The 18,067-nt window shown below is 40.4% G+C and overlaps 2 protein-coding genes across 4 annotated transcripts in view; both read left to right on the top strand.

Moving 5' to 3' along the window:
- The window catches only part of LOC148337827 (uncharacterized), a 28,920-nt gene extending 26,910 nt beyond the window's left edge, over nucleotides 1-2,010 (top strand). Inside the window, exon 4 of the mRNA XM_088294829.1 lies at nucleotides 1,576-2,010. The gene's annotated coding sequence lies outside the window, so the exon portion shown is untranslated. The remainder of the gene's footprint in view (nucleotides 1-1,575) is intronic.
- Nucleotides 2,011-5,869: 3,859 nt separating this feature from the next.
- On the top strand, nucleotides 5,870-14,433 carry LOC148337826 (protocadherin-18-like). Of its 3 annotated transcripts, none has more exons than XM_088292364.1 (4): nucleotides 5,870-8,651; nucleotides 9,058-9,113; nucleotides 9,572-9,741; nucleotides 12,952-14,433. In XM_088292364.1, the coding sequence occupies exons 1-4, from the start codon at nucleotides 6,165-6,167 to the stop codon at nucleotides 13,908-13,910; spliced, it is 3,672 nt and encodes a 1,223-aa protein (XP_088148490.1). In that variant the 5' UTR covers nucleotides 5,870-6,164; the 3' UTR covers nucleotides 13,911-14,433. The 3 variants fall into 3 exon arrangements, with proteins under 3 accessions (XP_088148490.1, XP_088148491.1, XP_088148489.1); XM_088292365.1 differs by having other exon boundaries at nucleotides 9,025-9,113; nucleotides 9,572-9,687; XM_088292363.1 differs by having other exon boundaries at nucleotides 9,025-9,113.
- The last annotated feature ends 3,634 nt before the right edge of the window (nucleotides 14,434-18,067 follow it).

Raw genomic sequence — 18,067 nt, 5'->3', positions numbered from 1 at the left:
TCCGTTTGCAGTTTCACAAACCATCATATGTTGGCTTCATAATACATTTGTCCAAGTAATGCACACTAACGTTTAAAAGTCTTCCTGCCTGCCTTTGGGTGTTGATGAAATGTTAGTGTTCAAGACTTGTACTATACACTTTCTTTGCCCTGGAAAACCTGCAAATCCAGTGTCGGTACAAACCCAAGATGAGTCCAAAAAAATAGTTTGCCCCAGTTTTGACAATTACCCATGGAGATTCCAATTTGTGGTTTGTGTCACAATAGAGCTGCCACTTTGTTGTTGGCTTTTCTTTTTAACGATGCACCACCAGTCACCTCTCAGATGTCATCATGTCACACATGCCGCTGAAGATTGCAGTCAGACATAAAAGGAGCTACGGAATGGTGTTCTTCTTTTGTTTATTTATTCATTGCATATATTGGTGGAAAAAAACCTTCTATTTCCATTTTACAAATGCAGTAAATACAGGTAGTACTCTGTTGTGGACTGCACTTGCCTTGATGTCCACATTAATGGATTGCTTGATTTTCACTTTTCATAACTTCTACTCAGTGATTGTCGGTAGTGATGGGAAAATGAAGCTTCAAATTTGCTTCATGAACCATTTGTTGTATTTATGAGTCCTGTAGATGGCACTGTTAGTTTAAATAAAGGGTTTAAAAAAAATGGAAAGTCAGTGTGCTTTCAGCCCCATGTTCAACAGAGAGTGCCAAGTGCTGGAGTCCAAAAATATTACAACTGGTTCCTAAAGCAGATTTGAAGCTTCATTTATCCATCCCTAACTGTCAGTCATCGTAGTGTATTGAAAGCTTTCTTGTTGATGATAATCCAGTTACCGTATAAAACAAGTGAATTAATTGACAAATTATGTCCAATCAGTGCAGCAATGAATTTAAAAATTAAGGAAATCTCAAATCAGAAAATGCCATCATTGCAATGCATACAAATTCTGAATGTATATTCACAGGTCCTCATGTAATAAATGATAGGACTGCAGTGTAAAATATATACATAAACTTTCATTACATTGAAGTTTTACATACTTCTTGTTAATGACCTTCACACTCATGCAGTATTTACTCTTTTTGAGAGGCAGTTTAAGGCTAATAGTATATCAGCATATATATATATATATATATATATATATATATATATATATATATATATATATATAATTCAACAGTAAATAAAAGAATCCTTTTTTTGTGAAACTACTGTAATACTGTTTGACACACAGATTTGCTTTATCATTATGTGGCAGTTGAAAACTGAAGATTCATACGTTGTACCACTATTCAACTCCACATAGTTAAAAATATTCAAGTTGCCGTATCAATAATTTGTCTGTCCAAATATGACCCCAACCTGGCATCTGCTCTTCTCTTGATGAACTAAATGTTGTCATGAGCCACGGAGGCTGATGCATATACATAAAACTGGTTCTGATGTCCAATTATTTCGCAAGTGTAGGTCATGTCTCGTTTTTTTTTTTATTTCGATGTTTTTAGTTCTATCTTCCATTTTTTTAATTTTTTGCTTGAAATCTTTTGTATTTCTTTCCTTTTGTTTCAGAGGTTTTCCATCCTGTCATGGTGTCTCCTCTTGATGGTCGTCATCTCCTTCTGTGGCCCATCCCATAAATTGCCTGCGTCGACCACTTGTCATTTGTCAGATCAGTTTGTATGCTGCTACTTCTTGCACCAGCCCATGCTTTAAGCATGACCTTTTTTCATGTTCTTTTCTTTCTTGACTTGCGCTACATGAATCAAATTGTATTGTATAATTGCATTGTATTTCTAAGTTGATTTTTGCTGTGATCTTGAGTTCCCACTTTTGATACTAGTACTCACCAGTTTTGCTGAGATTAAAAATTGCTACTTGAATTTTATTGTTTTTTTTCCGGCTTTGCTGTGATTTTTGTTGTTGTTGTTTATAATTTGAGCCCCCTGCTGACTTTTATTTATTTATTTATACTTATGAATCAATGAATTGTTTCGGGTTGTTTGATTTATGTGTCCTTGTCGGTATATAATAATATATATATATATATATATATATATATATATATATATATATATACACACACACACACACACACACACAATAAAACAATAAAACAATAATGGTGTTATCCAATTTTTAAAATGCGGGACATCTGTGTTTATGTGCATTTCAACAGTTAGATTTCAATCAATTTATAGAGTTGTTTTTGGGTGTAAGTGTGTGTGTGTATGTGGATGTACTGATTGACAAATCTAAAGTGTACTGTCAGTATACAGAAGTGGTCTGTAATGAGGACTTTTAATTGCTCATCCTTGATTCTGAAGTTGTGTTTCGACATAAGTTGGACCTGCACTCGGAACGTATCTCGCAGACCATGCTTCATTGAGCCGCTTACACTCCCTCCCTTCTCACACGAGATAGCAGAATGGTAATTAGAGTGTGGCAGAGCCTCGCGTGCCTTTACAATCCAAACGGCCAGTTCCAAAGTGCGCATGATCAACCCATGCAAGAAGGATGTGAAAAATATCTGAGGAACTTCCAGCATCCATCAGAGAAATAAAAATAACTTTCTCACACTATATACTCTTTTCATTGTCTACAGTCGTACACTGCTTGCAAATTCCAGTATGAGTTCCATGACTCCATTCTTGTCACCCGAGTCCGCACAGATTCTCCAAAGGTGGTGTGGGGGTGTCTGTGGGGTCCCTGAGCCGCCTCTCCACCTGCTATGCGTCCTTTGTCATTAGGATCTCTTGCTTCATTTCAATGACAAAGTTGCTGAGCCCTTCATGCAGCAACCCCACTATCCCCTGGAGCTCCTCTTTGTAATTTCATGGTCCCTCAGGGCATCACATCCCATCACCCACCTAGTCGGCTCCACAATTTGCCTTCTCAGGCAGCACAAGAAAGCAAGTCTGCTCAACATGTTCAACAGGACATTTGTTATAAACACTGCATTATTACATGCAAACATTTTGACTTTCATGCTTGAATTAATCTCAGGGATAAGTAAGAAAATGTGTCAAATGCCATACTTGCAGACCATTTTGCGTATTACTGGCAGAATCTAAAACTCAAAGTATGGCTTTTAAATGGAATGTTCTATTTTATTGTTCCGTTTAAGGCAGAAACAAATCATGACTTGATCATTTGATCAACAGAATTCCAATTTTCAGAAAAATAGTTCCAAAATGGTATTTTTTTTCTTCCAAAAATCACATTCCATCAACAATTGCGAAATGTGAAAGCATTCAGCTTTTGTTAACCATTTCAGCATCCATGTTCCAGTTACCAAGGCCACAGTCCATGTGTTTGCTCAGAGGCAGATGGTAGTGCACAGAGCCCTCTGCCACAAGGCAAACAGAGACATTTAAAATGCAAATCAAATCCATCACAGAGACACGTGCACTAAGTGATACCTACCCCAAATAATTCACTCGACCAAGAAGAATACGGAGAGCAATTAACAGATGGGAATCACACAGACCAACAGAAGCTGACTGTTTCATGTTAAAGTGTCATCTACAGCAGTGGTTCTCAACTGGTGGGTCGGAACCCAGGCGTGGCCCGCGGACAGCCAGTAAAACAATTGCATGTCTTCATATTCTGATTTTTTTTTTCAGAAACAGAACAGAGGAGGAGCAACCAAGTTCCCATATGATTTATATGGCAAAGTGACAAGAAGTGTTGCTTACTTTCTTCTGCTCAAGCGACTAGTTTACTCTGTAAATAAATATCGTTCTTATGAATATCCACCAGCCGCTGGCTGACAGACACCATGGCTTCAAATATGCTTTTGGCAGTGCGTCAAACTTATTTTAGATGGGAATTCAAAATAGCATACACTGTAAATGTGTTTTCAAAAGCTTTATTTAATCTGCTCCACCACCCAAAAATGTTTTCTCAACTTCTTATAAGATGAGTCATGTCCATTTTGGAAATTCCACTTCCGCTGTGCTTCTGTTACGTTGGTGGGATACTTTGAAACAGAGCATGTAGAACAGACAATTTCCTCTTCCCTAATTGTAATCAGACTAATATACAACATAAAACACAAATCACATGTGACTTAATATATTGATGGCCTTTAATTGCTTTCTATAAAGTAATGGACACACAACCCTGAACAGGATATGTGGTGTATAAAATTTGACAGAAGGATATCGTGGCTATAAAATTCCACCGCAACTCCAGATTATAGCAGATTTTATCAGACATGATGTGATCTTTTGTCTCTCTAGGCTGTCTCTCGGGGCTTCATGATTGGTGAATGGATGGTAATTGAGAGTTTTGGGCTGTCTCAAGCTCGGACCAGATGGCATGCTCATAAAGCTATGTGGTCACTTGCTGTCTGAGCGCAACTCAGTTTGCAGGATGCTAATTTGGTTGGAGGACGTACGCCTCCATAATATATTACTCAGCGGCAAAGAGGGGGATTGTGAAAAGAGCACACGTGGGGGGTCAGCCGTGTGGGTAACTTTGCAACAATACCCTGACCCTCACAATATATTTCATGGCATCACAATTTGGTCGAAGCAATCACGGAGAAGCAGATGCGTTAACAATCAACATTTTAAATGTTTGTTTCATTTTTATATATATTGACATGTAGCCTGTTTATGTTTTATAAACCTGCTCTCTGATTGTGGTTGTTAAATGCTGCATGTTTTTAATATAGGCTCATCAAGTTTGTTAGTGTATCTGCTCAACTGGCATGGCCCTCATAAACTTATAGACCCTTACATCATTTTAAAAGGTTTCCCGGCTCACTGTCCTCTGTACAGTGTAAAGCCGCAGAATGATGATTTGAAGTCAACATTTTACATGTGAGAGGAGTAACAAAGGCAGAACCTCAACACCGAGACTCGCTTGCGTTGAAAGCAATTATTGCTGTCACGGTGATGTCGCCATGCAACTAATTGTCTCAATGCGCTGTGCAGCAATGTCTGAACTCGCACACATGGCCGCTCTAGTGAGTTCTGTCTTAAGGGCTCAGGCTTTATTCGTGTGCCACTTTACTGGGAAGCCAGTGTGAAAGCAGTTTATGATAATCAGCACAGAAATGTACACATCAGTGGAAAAAAACTTGCAATGTTACCCCATGGGAAGCAATATTTTTAGTATATTAGTAATTGCTCTAGTATTCTCAAAATTCTTCTGTTTTAACCCATCACAGCAACCTCTGCATGATATACCATGATAATAACAATAATGCATCAGATTTATAAAGAACATGTCCATCTCTCAGATGTCACTCAATGTTTGTTAGAAAAACAAATTAAACCATTATGCTTTAAGGTTAAACCACAGCCGTATATATTATAAGAATGCAAACTCAGATGACGGTGCCACTGATGGTAGAATTTACATCACAGTAAGGTATGGTAAACAAAGGTAAGAAGATGCTGTATAAATTCCACCACTGTAATCTGAAAATGAATGTTTAAAAAACAGCTGTGGTTTTACTGCAGAATGGTTTAATTCCTTGTTCTAACAAACACTGAGTGACATCCATGTGCCCTTCATGTTATTTAAAGGGCACATAATAGAGCAGGCTTTATTTGGAGCAGGCTACCCTCAAAGAAAGGGGGTAGCTCGGTTGGCACACGTCGTGAATAACCAGACCAACAATGTAAAAGTGTGCAGGCCAGTGTGTGTCTGTCTGAGACGTGGCTGAGCCCGGAATAATTCTTTCTCTAGTCCATTGTTGTGGCACACTTTTAATGCTGGGGTGTGCGTGTGTATGTGAGGAGGAGGAGGATGTCTTTGTACAGCCTACGTTTTTCTTTTTTCTTTTTTGTGGGAAGGGGGGCAGTTGGGTTTCGGGCTGGGTATTGCAAACTGAGCAAGGAGTGAGGGTTGCTCGGGCACGCGCTCACGGACACGCGCCCAATCCCTCTGGTTCCTTTTCTCCGCTTCTCTTTTTGTCCAATTCACTCCCACTGGCGCAGAGTGCATGAGGACATATGCAAGAGCTGTCTACACACTGTCGAGCTTCTTATATTTAAAAAAAAAAAAGGATTTGAAAAATACAGTGGACTTTTAATGGATGGCGAAGGACAGACGAGGATTTTAAACATGCTACAAATGTAAACGAAGAAGGGGATTTCTTTTCTTCGTTGTTCCCCCGCCTTCGTGGAATTCTCTGCCGCAGTAAGATGGGTACCAAATGCAATATGCTCCTTTCTGCACAACTCCAACTATTTATTTTGGTCGCGTTTTTGAACCCAATCAGCTGCAAGACTTTAAAATACCAAGTTTATGAAGAACAACGCGTGGGGACGGTAATCGCGCGCTTAAAGGACGATGTTGCTGAAGTTTTATCCCAACTACCAAGCTCTGCGTCCTTTCGGTTTCGTGCCATGCAGCGGGGCAGCACGCCGTTCTTGTCTGTGCGGGAGGAGGACGGAGAGATCAGCATTGGCTCTAAAATCGACCGTGAGAAGCTTTGTGAGAAAAATGTGAACTGTTCCATTGAATTCGACGTGGTTACGCTGCCGACGGAGTATCTGCAGTTATTCCATGTGGCGGTGGAAGTGTTGGACATAAATGACAATTCCCCGCACTTCTCCCGCGCCATCGTCCCCATTGAGATCTCCGAAAGCGCGTCGGTGGGGACGCGGATCCCGCTGGACGGCGCAGTGGACGCAGACGTTGGAGAGAACTCGCTGCACACATATTCACTCAGTCCCAACAACTTTTTTAAGATAGACATCAGGACCAGGACAGATGGGGCCAAGTACGCGGAGCTGGTGGTGATGCGCGAATTGGACAGGGAGGAGCGGTCGAGCTACCAGTTGCAGCTCACTGCTTCAGATAATGGTGTACCCCCCAAATCTGGTTCCACACTGCTGAAAATTAGCATTGCTGATTCAAACGACAACAGCCCAGCGTTTGACGAGCAGGCATATGTCATCAATTTGATGGAAAATTCTCCACTTGGGACTCTTCTCATCGATTTAAATGCTACCGATCCAGATGAAGGTACTAATGGAAAAATTGTGTACTCTTTCAGCAGTCACGTCTCACCAAAAATCTTGGAAACGTTTAAGATAAATCCAGAAAATGGGCACATTACACTGATTAAAAAGGTGGACTATGAATCCACTTCGTCCTATGAGCTTGACGTTCAGGCTCAGGATTTGGGCCCAAACTCCATTCCAGGGCTTTGCAAAATTGTTGTGAAAGTGATGGATGTAAATGACAACAAACCAGAGATAAACATTAACCTGATGACGCCAGGAAAAGAGGAGGTGGCCTACATCTCAGAGGGGGCACCTGTCGATACCTTCATTGCTTTGGTGCGCATTGACGACAGTGACACGGGGCTTAATGGTGAAGTGGTGTGCAGGCTTCACGGCCATGGTCACTTTAGACTCCAGAAAACATATGAAAAGAACTACATGATCCTCACCAATATTTCACTAGACAGAGAGAAGAGGTCTGAGTATAGCCTGACAGTCATAGCGGAGGACCGAGGCTCCCCAAGCCTCTCCACCATCAAACACTTCACTGTTCAGGTATTGGATGAAAATGACAATCCTCCTCGTTTTGAGAAGAACCGCTACGAGGTGTTCAAATCGGAGAACAACTCTCCAGGAGCATACCTAATGACAGTGGTGGCCTCTGATCCAGATCTGGGCACCAATGGCCAGGTTACATATGCCATAATTGATGCTGTGGTGCAGGGGAGCTCCATCTCTACATATGTAACCATTGATCCCTCAAATGGTGCCATTTATGCCTTGAGGACATTTGACCATGAAGAGTTGAGCCATGTTGCTTTCACGATCCGGGCACATGATGGAGGCAATCCTTCCCTGGCAGCCAATGCCACTGTCCTGCTTACGGTTTTGGATGAAAATGACAACCCACCGATCATCCACTACCCCTCCCTCCAGAATCACACAGCTGAAATTCCAGTGTGGAAGTATGCATCTCCTGGTCAGTTAATCACCACGCTTAAAGTCACAGACCGTGATGCTGGTGCTAATGGAGAGTTGAGTTGCTCCATTGTTAGTGGAAATGAAGATGGTCTGTTTGTGATGGACGCTCGGCAATGTGAGCTCAGGACCAATGCAAGTTTAGAACATGCGGCAAGGGATGTGATGGAGATCAGGTTAGAAGTACAGGACAGAGGTACCAATCGACTCACCACTGGGGCCCTCCTCAAGCTTATTCTGCAAGAGAATATGGACATTCTCCCCACTCTCAATCCCACTGGATCCAGTCACACCTCTTATGATCTCTCTCTCATCATCATCATATCTCTTGGGGCAGTTTGCGCCCTCCTGCTTATTGTAATGGTGATGTTTGCCACAACTCGTTGCACCCAGGAAAAGAAAGACCCAAAACACAACTACAATTGTCGTGTGGCAGAAAACAGCTATCAAAAACATCCAAAGAAGCCAACAAGACACATACACAAGGCCGACATTACTTTGGTGCCAACTGTAAATGGAATTGTTCCTGTCCAGTCCCAGCCACGCTCCCCATCAGCTTCCCCAACACCTGAAAACGGCACGCTAGGGAGCAGGCAGAGCCATCACAGCCGCCAGTCACTTAATAGTCTTGTCACCATTTCCTCCAATCACGTGCCAGAGAATTTCGCCCTGGAGTTGGCCCACACCACACCTCCAGTTGAGGTAAGGCGAGAGTGTTTTTTGCTGTGGATTTTATTTATTTCTTTATTTTTTTTGGGGGGGGGTGGAGTAATGCTAATATGGCCTCCGTTTGTCATTCATATATCAAAATAGACTGTGGAATATTTAATCCTCAAATCAAATTTTTTATCTCATTTGACATCTTTAGTGCATGTTAAAAATGCATTTTTTGCGCCCCACATTCTATTACCTTCATTCAGTAAGCCATGACCCCTCCCCTTTGTCCCACACCTTCATTTAACATTGTCTTGTGGTCTTGCTTGTTTGACTCCATTCATTTGTCACTCTTCATTTTTCCCTTTTTTTTCATTTTTTTCTGTTTTGTCTGTCCTTGTTTATTCTCTGGGGATTGTAGCAAGTCTCACAGCTTCTATCCATGCTCCATCAGGGCCAGTACCAGCCACGGCCAAGTTTCAGAGGCAACAAATACACCCGGAGCTACAGGTAATACCTACTTAGCATGGACGTTTGGGGTACTTTTATGATGGAAGTAACGTTGTTAATTTATTTTGCTTTGGTTTAAAAGAAATAAACCAATTTCTCAAAAATAAAAATTGTTCATTCGTATTTGAACTAAAATCCTAATCCCACCATTTTCCTTTATGATATGTCACCAACGGTGGTGTGAACTTGAGTGAGAAGTTGTTTGTCTTTGTATGTGCCCTCTGAATGCCCGATGAGTTGAGGGTGCAGTTTGCCCTTTTCCCAAGGCCAGTTAGGATAGCTCTTACACAAAGAATGGAACACAGACGAAGCATTTGGTTTGGTTTTAAACTCGATGCCTATATTACCAGTACCAACAAAACCTCTCAAGGCATTCCTCTCATCATTAGTAGCATAGACAATTAATTAGCTATTGTTTAATGACAGTTGCAACAAATGTTTTTTTTTCTCTCACTCAGGTATGCCCTGAATGAGATGGATAAATTCAGCCTCAAAGACAGTGGTCGTGGGGACAGTGATGCAGGCGACAGCGACTACGAACCTGGCAGGGACTCGCCCCTGGATAGACTCCTTGGTGAGGGACTTGCTGAGCTTTATGCACCTGATGTCCATCACAGAATCCACGCAGGTACACCCCATGACACCACTAGTGCTCCCCTCACATGCTTGCTTTCAAGTTAGGGCTCAGTGATTATGGGAAAGGTAATAGTCACGATTATTTTGATTGCTATTAAAATCATATTTAATAACAGCTATTCAGTGATTTCCACACTTTGTATTTAGTCAACTACTAAAACTCACCTACTTACTCAAAGCTACCATCATACCCTCATGCTTATTCATCCCTGCACATTTGCAGCCTTTGTGTGACGTCTTCATAAATAAAATTGCAGGACTTTGTCAGCTTTGTGTTGACAGCAGTTTATTCATCTGTGTTGACAGCAATATGGAAAATGGGGATGAATGAGATTGTCATCTACCTGAGCCAACAGCATTCTTTCTCTTTCTCTATGAATCCGCCATTGCCGTGGGCATACATTCCCATAATCCGAACAACAGCAGATGGCATTGTTTACCCAATTTAGCCGGATTTAATGAACCTTTTAACTGTTACACATTGAACACTTGATTCTTCAACATGCTATACTTTTTGTGAAAGCCCCACATTTGAGGATACAGTATCCAAACTGACCCAGAAGTACATTTAATGCTCACTTAAACAAAAAAAGTATTCCCTTGCGAAGTCACGCGTGATCATGCAAAAGCTCTCCCTCGCTGGACTTCTTTCTTGACTGATGGTAAAAGAATATATGAATGAGAACATATAGATGAGAACATTTCGGGAGCTCTATGAGCCTCCCCATATACAATGTAACCAAAACTGTTCAATGCCCAATTTTTCATCTTTACGTGTGGCGTCTGCCAAATATGAATATACCCAATCTAACTTGAAAGAAAATCAATTTGGAACAAAGTAATATGAGAATATACTGAATTAATCGCAATAAAAACAATGAATAAAACATAAACACTGACTGTTCCTGCTTTTCGAGCAATGGTCTCTTTGGCGCAGTTTGGTGTCAGGCATACATGGAGTACATGCTTAAAATGCGAGCGGAAGAAGTTACGATTGAACTCAATTAATATAATTCGCTTTAATATAACTTGCAAACACACCACTCCGTTTGTCACATTAATTGTCTTTCTTTTATTATGTTATGCCAAAGTCGAAATCACGATTATATTTCAATTAATTGCCCTGCTCTACTTCAAGTGCCGTTTTATCGGTCGCGACACCAGTTGTAATGCTTCATTTCTGTAATGCAATGAAGGAAATTGCAAAGTTCATATAATCATGTTTTATTACTGAGTTTCATTGTAGGCTTAGTGAACAAGCGACTCATCCAGTATAAAGCCGCTTTCCCATGAAGAAATACAGTTTAGTGTAGTTCAGTCGACAAATTAGGTGCTTGCATTGTCAAATGCTAGACTACCAACATAATTCATACAGTGTTCTTGCAACCTTTTAGTGGTGTACATACCTAACTGATACGAACTAGTTAGACACATTCCTGTCTGTTGTTCAGGTCAGCTGCCTATGACTCCTGAAACAGGACACATTCAGTCACACGCTGTAACATTCCCCGATCACCAGCCAGTATTTGTCACCACTCACAAATTGCAAGCAATCTTTTTTTTCTATCATGGCATCCCCTCTTCCCATCGTCCCATTTATTTCCAGCCGGCTTCCCACACAGCCATCAGTTGACACCATATTTGAGTTACATCCCAATTAAAGTTGAGTCAGACGCTCTCATGACTAACACCTCTTCCCTCCTTCCCTTTTTCATAGTTTCATTGCGAGGCGCTGCTTATTATTCGTTCTCCTCTTAACCACCTTCAAATCTTTACTTTGCGCCATGCAAGCCGCATGGTCCTTTGATGAAAAAGTAGGTATTTAATTGCCATGTGATGAATAGTTGCCATGCCGCCAGTGGTGAAATACTCTCATAATTATATCGTACATTGCATAATTAAAGCTAACCTATCTCCCACTGTGTAATCTCTCTGGCTTCCTCTAGCCTGACCACTGCATGGATGATTTGGAGCTGTGTTCAGTCAATTCATTATGTACTGTACTGAAGTCATTAGTGAGTCAGAAAAATGGATGAACTACGCTCGTGTAAATGTTCTTGTTTTTCAGTCAGATAATCCAGTATATTATGGAGTCTTTCAATTTTTCCGCAGTATTTCAATTATGTGCTTTATATCACATTCCTAAATTAAATAGGAAATTATGGCAATTAAAGAAAATTACATTTTTAAACAATATTCATCAGTGTAATAGCTAGAGTGTCTCACATGCTGGAATAAAAGAGTGGCAGACTGCAAAAGTGTTCTTCATGGAAGTAAAGCTCCAAATAAAGCAATGCAGAAGCCCCAGCAAACGGTTATTAATTAATGTTAGCATCAAGTAGGATGAGCAGGTATGCATTATAATTTATTTTTTTAATTTGACATTGACGCTTGAATCATTTAGTTTAAACATTAATTTGAGCCTTTTATCAGCTGGGCACATTGTATGCAGCAGTTGCCCGTCCCAATGCAACCATATGTGCATTTCTTCTCTAAGATGTATAATAAATGTGTCTTTCATGTTAATGAGAGGATAATGAAGTCCCCCAATGGCAGATGTGAGAAGAGCATACTCCTTTAATGAAGGCTTTAACATTGCATGTTTGATTTGTCTAATTTATTCTTCGGAGATTTTCCCGTATATGTATTATTGAAAAGACCTACATGAAAGGGAAATGGTGTCAAGGAAGTTATTTTGAATGGCTAATAGCCATTGACAGCCTAGTTGAATTTTCTCATAATAGGATATGTATAATTATGTGAGATTTACACAGCTATAGACAGCAAAATACCTGACAAGCGAAAAGTAAACTATGAGAATGCTGACTAACCGAATTACCAGTCTGTAAAACATTTTTATTTTTGTAACGGTGTAACTGATATTAACTGCCATTTTGTTTTCAATGTATTTAATTTTGTCGCTGTAATCAAAACTGGAAAATATACACCTACTTATCATCACGAGTGTGAAATGTATATGAATAAATAATATTGTACATGCATTTAGCGATATGCCTTAAGATATATTTCAATAGTTTTTTTTAATGCCATGACAGTTCAGTTCAAGAGTCACTAATACTCATGTAAACAATACTTTAAAGTCATAACATACTTATTATATACACATTGCTTACATACAGTACATCAAATACATCGGTATGTCTCTTGATTTCTTACAAGAATTTCCCTCTTTTTTTTCCAGCTACGAGGCTCTGCACTGAAGAATGTCGTGTACTGGGTCATTCAGATCAGTGCTGGATGCCCCCACTTGCATCCCCAGCGTCATCTTCCTCGGACTACAGAAGCAATCTCTATATTCCCGGGGAGGAAGCCTGCCAGCCAACTGACCAGTCCCAGGACAATACTCCTCAGCCATGCATTGAAAATGGATCTGGCCGGAACCAAAGCTTCTCGACCTTCGGAAAAGAACCAGGCAGAGAAAGCACTGGGGAAGAGGGAGTTGAAGAAGATCGTGCTGATGAGGCCACAGATGAAGACCTATGTGGAACTTCGTCGTTGCTCTCGGAGATGAGCAGCGTTTTCCAGCGCCTGCTCCCCCAAAGTTTGGATTCTTACATCCAAGTCAACGAGAAACAGAAGGAGACTACCTATAGTGGTAGCAGTGTACCAATGACTGGATCTTTAGATCGAAGGAGGGGTCACCTTCCAGGCAAGTCCAACCCCTCCATCCACCGGCAGGGTGTGGCAGCCTGGGCTGCCAATACTCACTTCCAGAATCCAGGAAGTGGTGTCGTTCCATCTGGTCACCATCAGGGCGGAAGCTACCACACCCTGAAACCAGGCACCAAGTTCAGCTGTCAGAGCGGCATTCACAATAACTCACAAGCGCTGAAAAGCAGCCTGCAGAATAGCAGCCACAACCCCAAATCACACAGCAGCTCCGTGCTCACAGCACGAGTCAGCCCCACTGTTATACAACCTTGTCAGGCGCCAGTGCCAACACCGGTGCCCCTTCCTGGCCCATCATCCAAATGGCTTCCTGCTATGGAGGAAATCCCAGAAAACTACGAAGAGGATGATTTTGACTCTGTACTGAGCCATCTACAAGGAAAACGCAGTGACAGCCGCCACGAGCTGGTGGATGCCAGTGAGTTGGTGGCTGAGATCAATAAACTTCTCCAGGACGTCCGGCAGAGCTAGACTCCTGTTTATTTTTCATTATTATTATTATTATTTATATCTAGTTACCACCTTGTTTTGTCCTATCTTTTACCTTCAGACTAAAGATGGGAGGTGAGTGGTTGACAAATAAAAAAGCTGAAAATTGAATAATGACAAGAGACCTGTAAATGTCGTTAAAGTTGCATTCCTAATGTAGTAACTGTTATTTGAATGCTAAATATCCCAAAAATATTTGTAATTGTTGGATGGTACACAATGTACACCAGTCCACTGTATTTATCTTTGTATTTTAAAAATACATGTATAACTTATATTTATATTAAAAAAAATGTAAATACGTTTAACCAAAGGTCTATTTTTATATATTGATTGCATGTTGAGTCCAAAATATTGAATCGAGACTTTTACCCGTGATCTACATTCTACCTATTTAAATTGTTTTTGTATTGTGGCTCTTTTGTATTATTATATTATGTATTCTGTACAAGAACGTGTTACTTGACATTTGTCATTGTGTCGTCTTTGGAAAAATAGACATCACACAAATAAAATGCAATTTAACTTGACATACTGCCTTTCAACTGTTTTTCTTTCCTATTGCTTTTGTTCATTTGTATTGTGTGACTGCAAATGATTTTGTTCTCTGCAGTACATTTGGTTATAGGGCCTAAATGTTTTGTTAAAACCTTTTATTACATTTGACGGCTGCTACTTAAATTCAAAATGGACACCCACACATTGACTGGAGGGGATACAGCCACCGCCATTTCGTTCACGCTGGTTAGAGTGCGAATTTCTTTGAGGTCATGAAGTTGAATGCAGATGTCTTTGTTTGCCGACTTCAACAGCTTGATTACTGTGACACCTAGAGGAAGGCTAGGCAAGCAGCAAGTACTGGCAAAATACCTCAAACAGAGCCCTCTCGAGGACACATAACGCACTGCAGGTGACGGATGACAATAAGCTTAACTGTGCTTGTCGTTTTTCCCTCAAACACACATCAACGTTCACGTGAATTTGCGCTGCCCCCAATTAACCCCCCAAAATTGTCAAAGTAATGGCTAAATAAAATGTATTATGGAATCTAAAAATCTATTATACACGAGAACTTCATATTGTATTGCTCGCTTTAATATAGATGTCTACAATAAGGATATAAATGTGATGGGATGTCTGCAGTGACTTCCAAGTCAAAACAATTTAGTTGATATGCATACAATTTGATTGTGCTAAATAATGTAACAATCAGGGAAAAGGAAATGCCCGAGCCCCAAATGCATTCCAGCGCCTCACAGTGGTACAACTGCAACATTACATATCAACTGAGGACATCAACAAACAGTATTCCTAACACAATGGTCCTCAACCTTTTTTCAGTGACGTACCCCCTGTGAATTTTTTCCCAAGTACCCCTAAGCCAGCGCAAAGCGTTTTTGGGTAAAAAAAAAAAAAAAAAAAAAAAACTTTAAATATGCTACCGGTGTCTGATTTATTAAACTTCAGGGCCTTTCAAACTTCATTTGTATCGGTCCGCAAAGAAATAATCAAGCTCTCTGCTTTCTCTGCGGTCTGGAGAAAGCACCCTTCAAAGCTGAGACAACTCGAGCTGTTTGCTGATGAAGAGTGGCCCATTATACCTGCTAAAGTTACCAAAAAGTGTCCAGTGATTGCCTCAAAACATTTTGCAACAAAATATAGTATTAAAATATGGAAGGGCACCGTCGTTTTTGTCGACGCCTGTTTCATGAGTGGGTTTTCTTAAATGTTTCTGTTGATCCCCTGAAATAAACGTCCGCTTTTTGGTTGAAATAGTCTATTTCGTTTGTGCTGTTTTGTGTCGTAAGAACTTTTTTTTTCAATTCATTTAGCATTCTTCCAGCCGCTCCTCCAAACGGGCACAACTGTCGACCTTGCACATGTAAGGTTGCTGAAATGCTGCATCGCTGCAGAGAGAGATGGAAGTTTGTGTCACAAATGAGGACATTCATGCATTATTTAAAATTGCAGAAAAAGCTGGTTTTCAGCATTGTTATTCCCATCCACTCTACTGGGGCACGTGCACAAAATACAACAGCTCATTCACGCGACTGGTTTTGTCTACTCATTTTGGTCAGTTTTCCAAACCCAAGCTGCTAACTTCAAGTTTCAAGGTTTATTTCATTGTAAGTAAAACTTATACAAACTGATTCATTTAACTATAGAATAAAATACATCACCTATCGTCTCATAACAACAGTGCAAAACGATCGAACATGTTTCACTCTTGCTTGCTAGTTAGCTAATTATTCACATTGGACACTTGTATTTTAGACAATGCACTGACACTGAAAACTGAATAAAAAAAAAAACTAAATATGTATTGGTGATTCATATATATGCATTGTTATGGTCTAGACCAGTTGCATTGATATTTGATTTTAAAGCCATGCATCACAAGTACTGTATAGTAGAGTATAATATGACTCCCAGGAAAAACAAAAATTTCAAGCAATGAATCCCGATTATATTTGTGTCTTTATACGAGATGCCTAAACAACCAGCAGCCGACAGGGACTCAATATTTGCAGTTCTCTGCTCATCCAAATAGACCATAGTACAAAATGGCAACATAGTGTGATACACCTTAAATGTGACCACATCATTTTAAGTTATTAATTAGCAAATTTCTAGGTTTTATTTTGTACTGTATCATATCTCCCTTTATACTAATTAATATGAAAATATAGCGCTTTCATGCTTTTTACAACATAGGGAACTCTGGAGGTGGAACTACAGTAGCGAGGTGCTCCCATCTAGTGGTTTGCGTGGTGGACTTCCGGTGTCGCCTCAAACGCAAACTGGACGTTAACAGCAGCACTCGTGTATTCATTGTCTTCCTGTTATGAATATATTTTCAGACCGTCCAGGGTGCATAAGTCACTACTACAGTCTCCCTACAACTTGGGACCCGTAATAGAACATAGCCACTCCAAATGACACTGTGTGGACGGATCTGAGTGAGGCGCTGGGAAAAAAGGTGACTGTAAAGGCTCTGTAAACCTTTCTTAAAGCAAAAAGTCACAACGTCTGGTCATCTTTGGGCTTCGGTCATCAATAAACTGATGCTGAAACTAGTGATGACACTGTTTATATTTTGACAGATTCATTTAATAATAATAATAATAATGCCTTTATTAGTCCCACAATGGGGAAATTCGAGATTCGAACCCAGGCCTCCTGGGGAGACTGGGTCCTGAACGCGGCGCCTTAGACCACTCGGCCATCCTGGCAGACAATATTGTTTTAGGTTGTTTGTTTTACCTGACATGTTTCAGCGTGTCTTTCGCCTTCTTCAGAGTGTCAGATGATGGTGTCTTGTATCTCTCCTTTATCAGCTGATGTTCCATGAGGGCGTGACTTACCTGTCAAAAAATGGCAGTCAAGTCACGCCCCCCCCCCCCCCCGGCCTTCTTCCAGTCTGCTATAAATGAATCAGTCAAAATATAAACAATAATAAAAAGACAAAATGAACTTAATACAAATACTAGTGATGACACTGGCTCTGAATCAGTTCCCCTTTTGCCTGAACAATCATTTCAGCTTCAAATGCCTTTAGAATCTAGTTAGTCTGTTCGTCTCAAACTCGCGGCCCGCGGGCCGCAAATGGCTGATGATAGTTTGCGGCCCCCGCCTTATTATGAAAGTTTAATGTTCGTGCGGCCCGCAAATTTGATATGACTGGCACTTTACACTGTAAAGTGCCAATCTGTAGTTATAAAGCTTTAATTACAGTGTAATTAAAGCTTTATAACTACAGAAGTAGGCCTACTCATCCCAGAACTATGGTTTATGCTTAGGATCTCTGCTATTTGACAAGATTTTGATTTGATTGACAGGAGACCCATGCGCGAACAGGATGTGCAGTCTGACGGAGCTTTGCATCAGCACTGGCACAGACGGGGACTAATTATAAAACGTAGGATTACCTGGTCACAGTGGATAAAATTGAACCGCGGATTATTGTTGGGCACATCTTCAGCTTTAAAACGAGGGTAGGATTGTAATTTCTTTTTCGATGTTTTAGTAGGGGTTTCATTGATGAATGTTCCACTCATGTTCAGGACAATTCATGTTCAGAAGAAGATTAAAGAACTGTTAATACAGACATTTGACTCATTATTATTATTATTATTATT

Source organism: Idiotropiscis lumnitzeri, chromosome 4 (assembly GCF_059441095.1).
Source record: "Idiotropiscis lumnitzeri isolate Australia: NSW breed Sydney's pygmy pipehorse chromosome 4, RoL_Ilum_1.0, whole genome shotgun sequence".
NCBI lineage: Eukaryota > Metazoa > Chordata > Actinopteri > Syngnathiformes > Syngnathidae > Idiotropiscis > Idiotropiscis lumnitzeri.
The sequence above is the reverse complement of the archived record's forward strand: the minus strand, read 5'-3'. Positions and strand labels throughout refer to the sequence as shown.

Coding starts and splice junctions, on each gene's coding strand:
- LOC148337826 (XM_088292363.1), top strand. CDS start 6,165: ATGGGTACCAAATGCAATATGCTCCTTTCTGCACAACTCCAACTATTT. Junction 8,652..9,024: donor ACACCACACCTCCAGTTGAG/GTAAGGCGAGAG, acceptor TGGGGATTGTAG/CAAGTCTCACAGCTTCTATC. Junction 9,114..9,571: donor AAATACACCCGGAGCTACAG/GTAATACCTACT, acceptor TCTCTCACTCAG/GTATGCCCTGAATGAGATGG.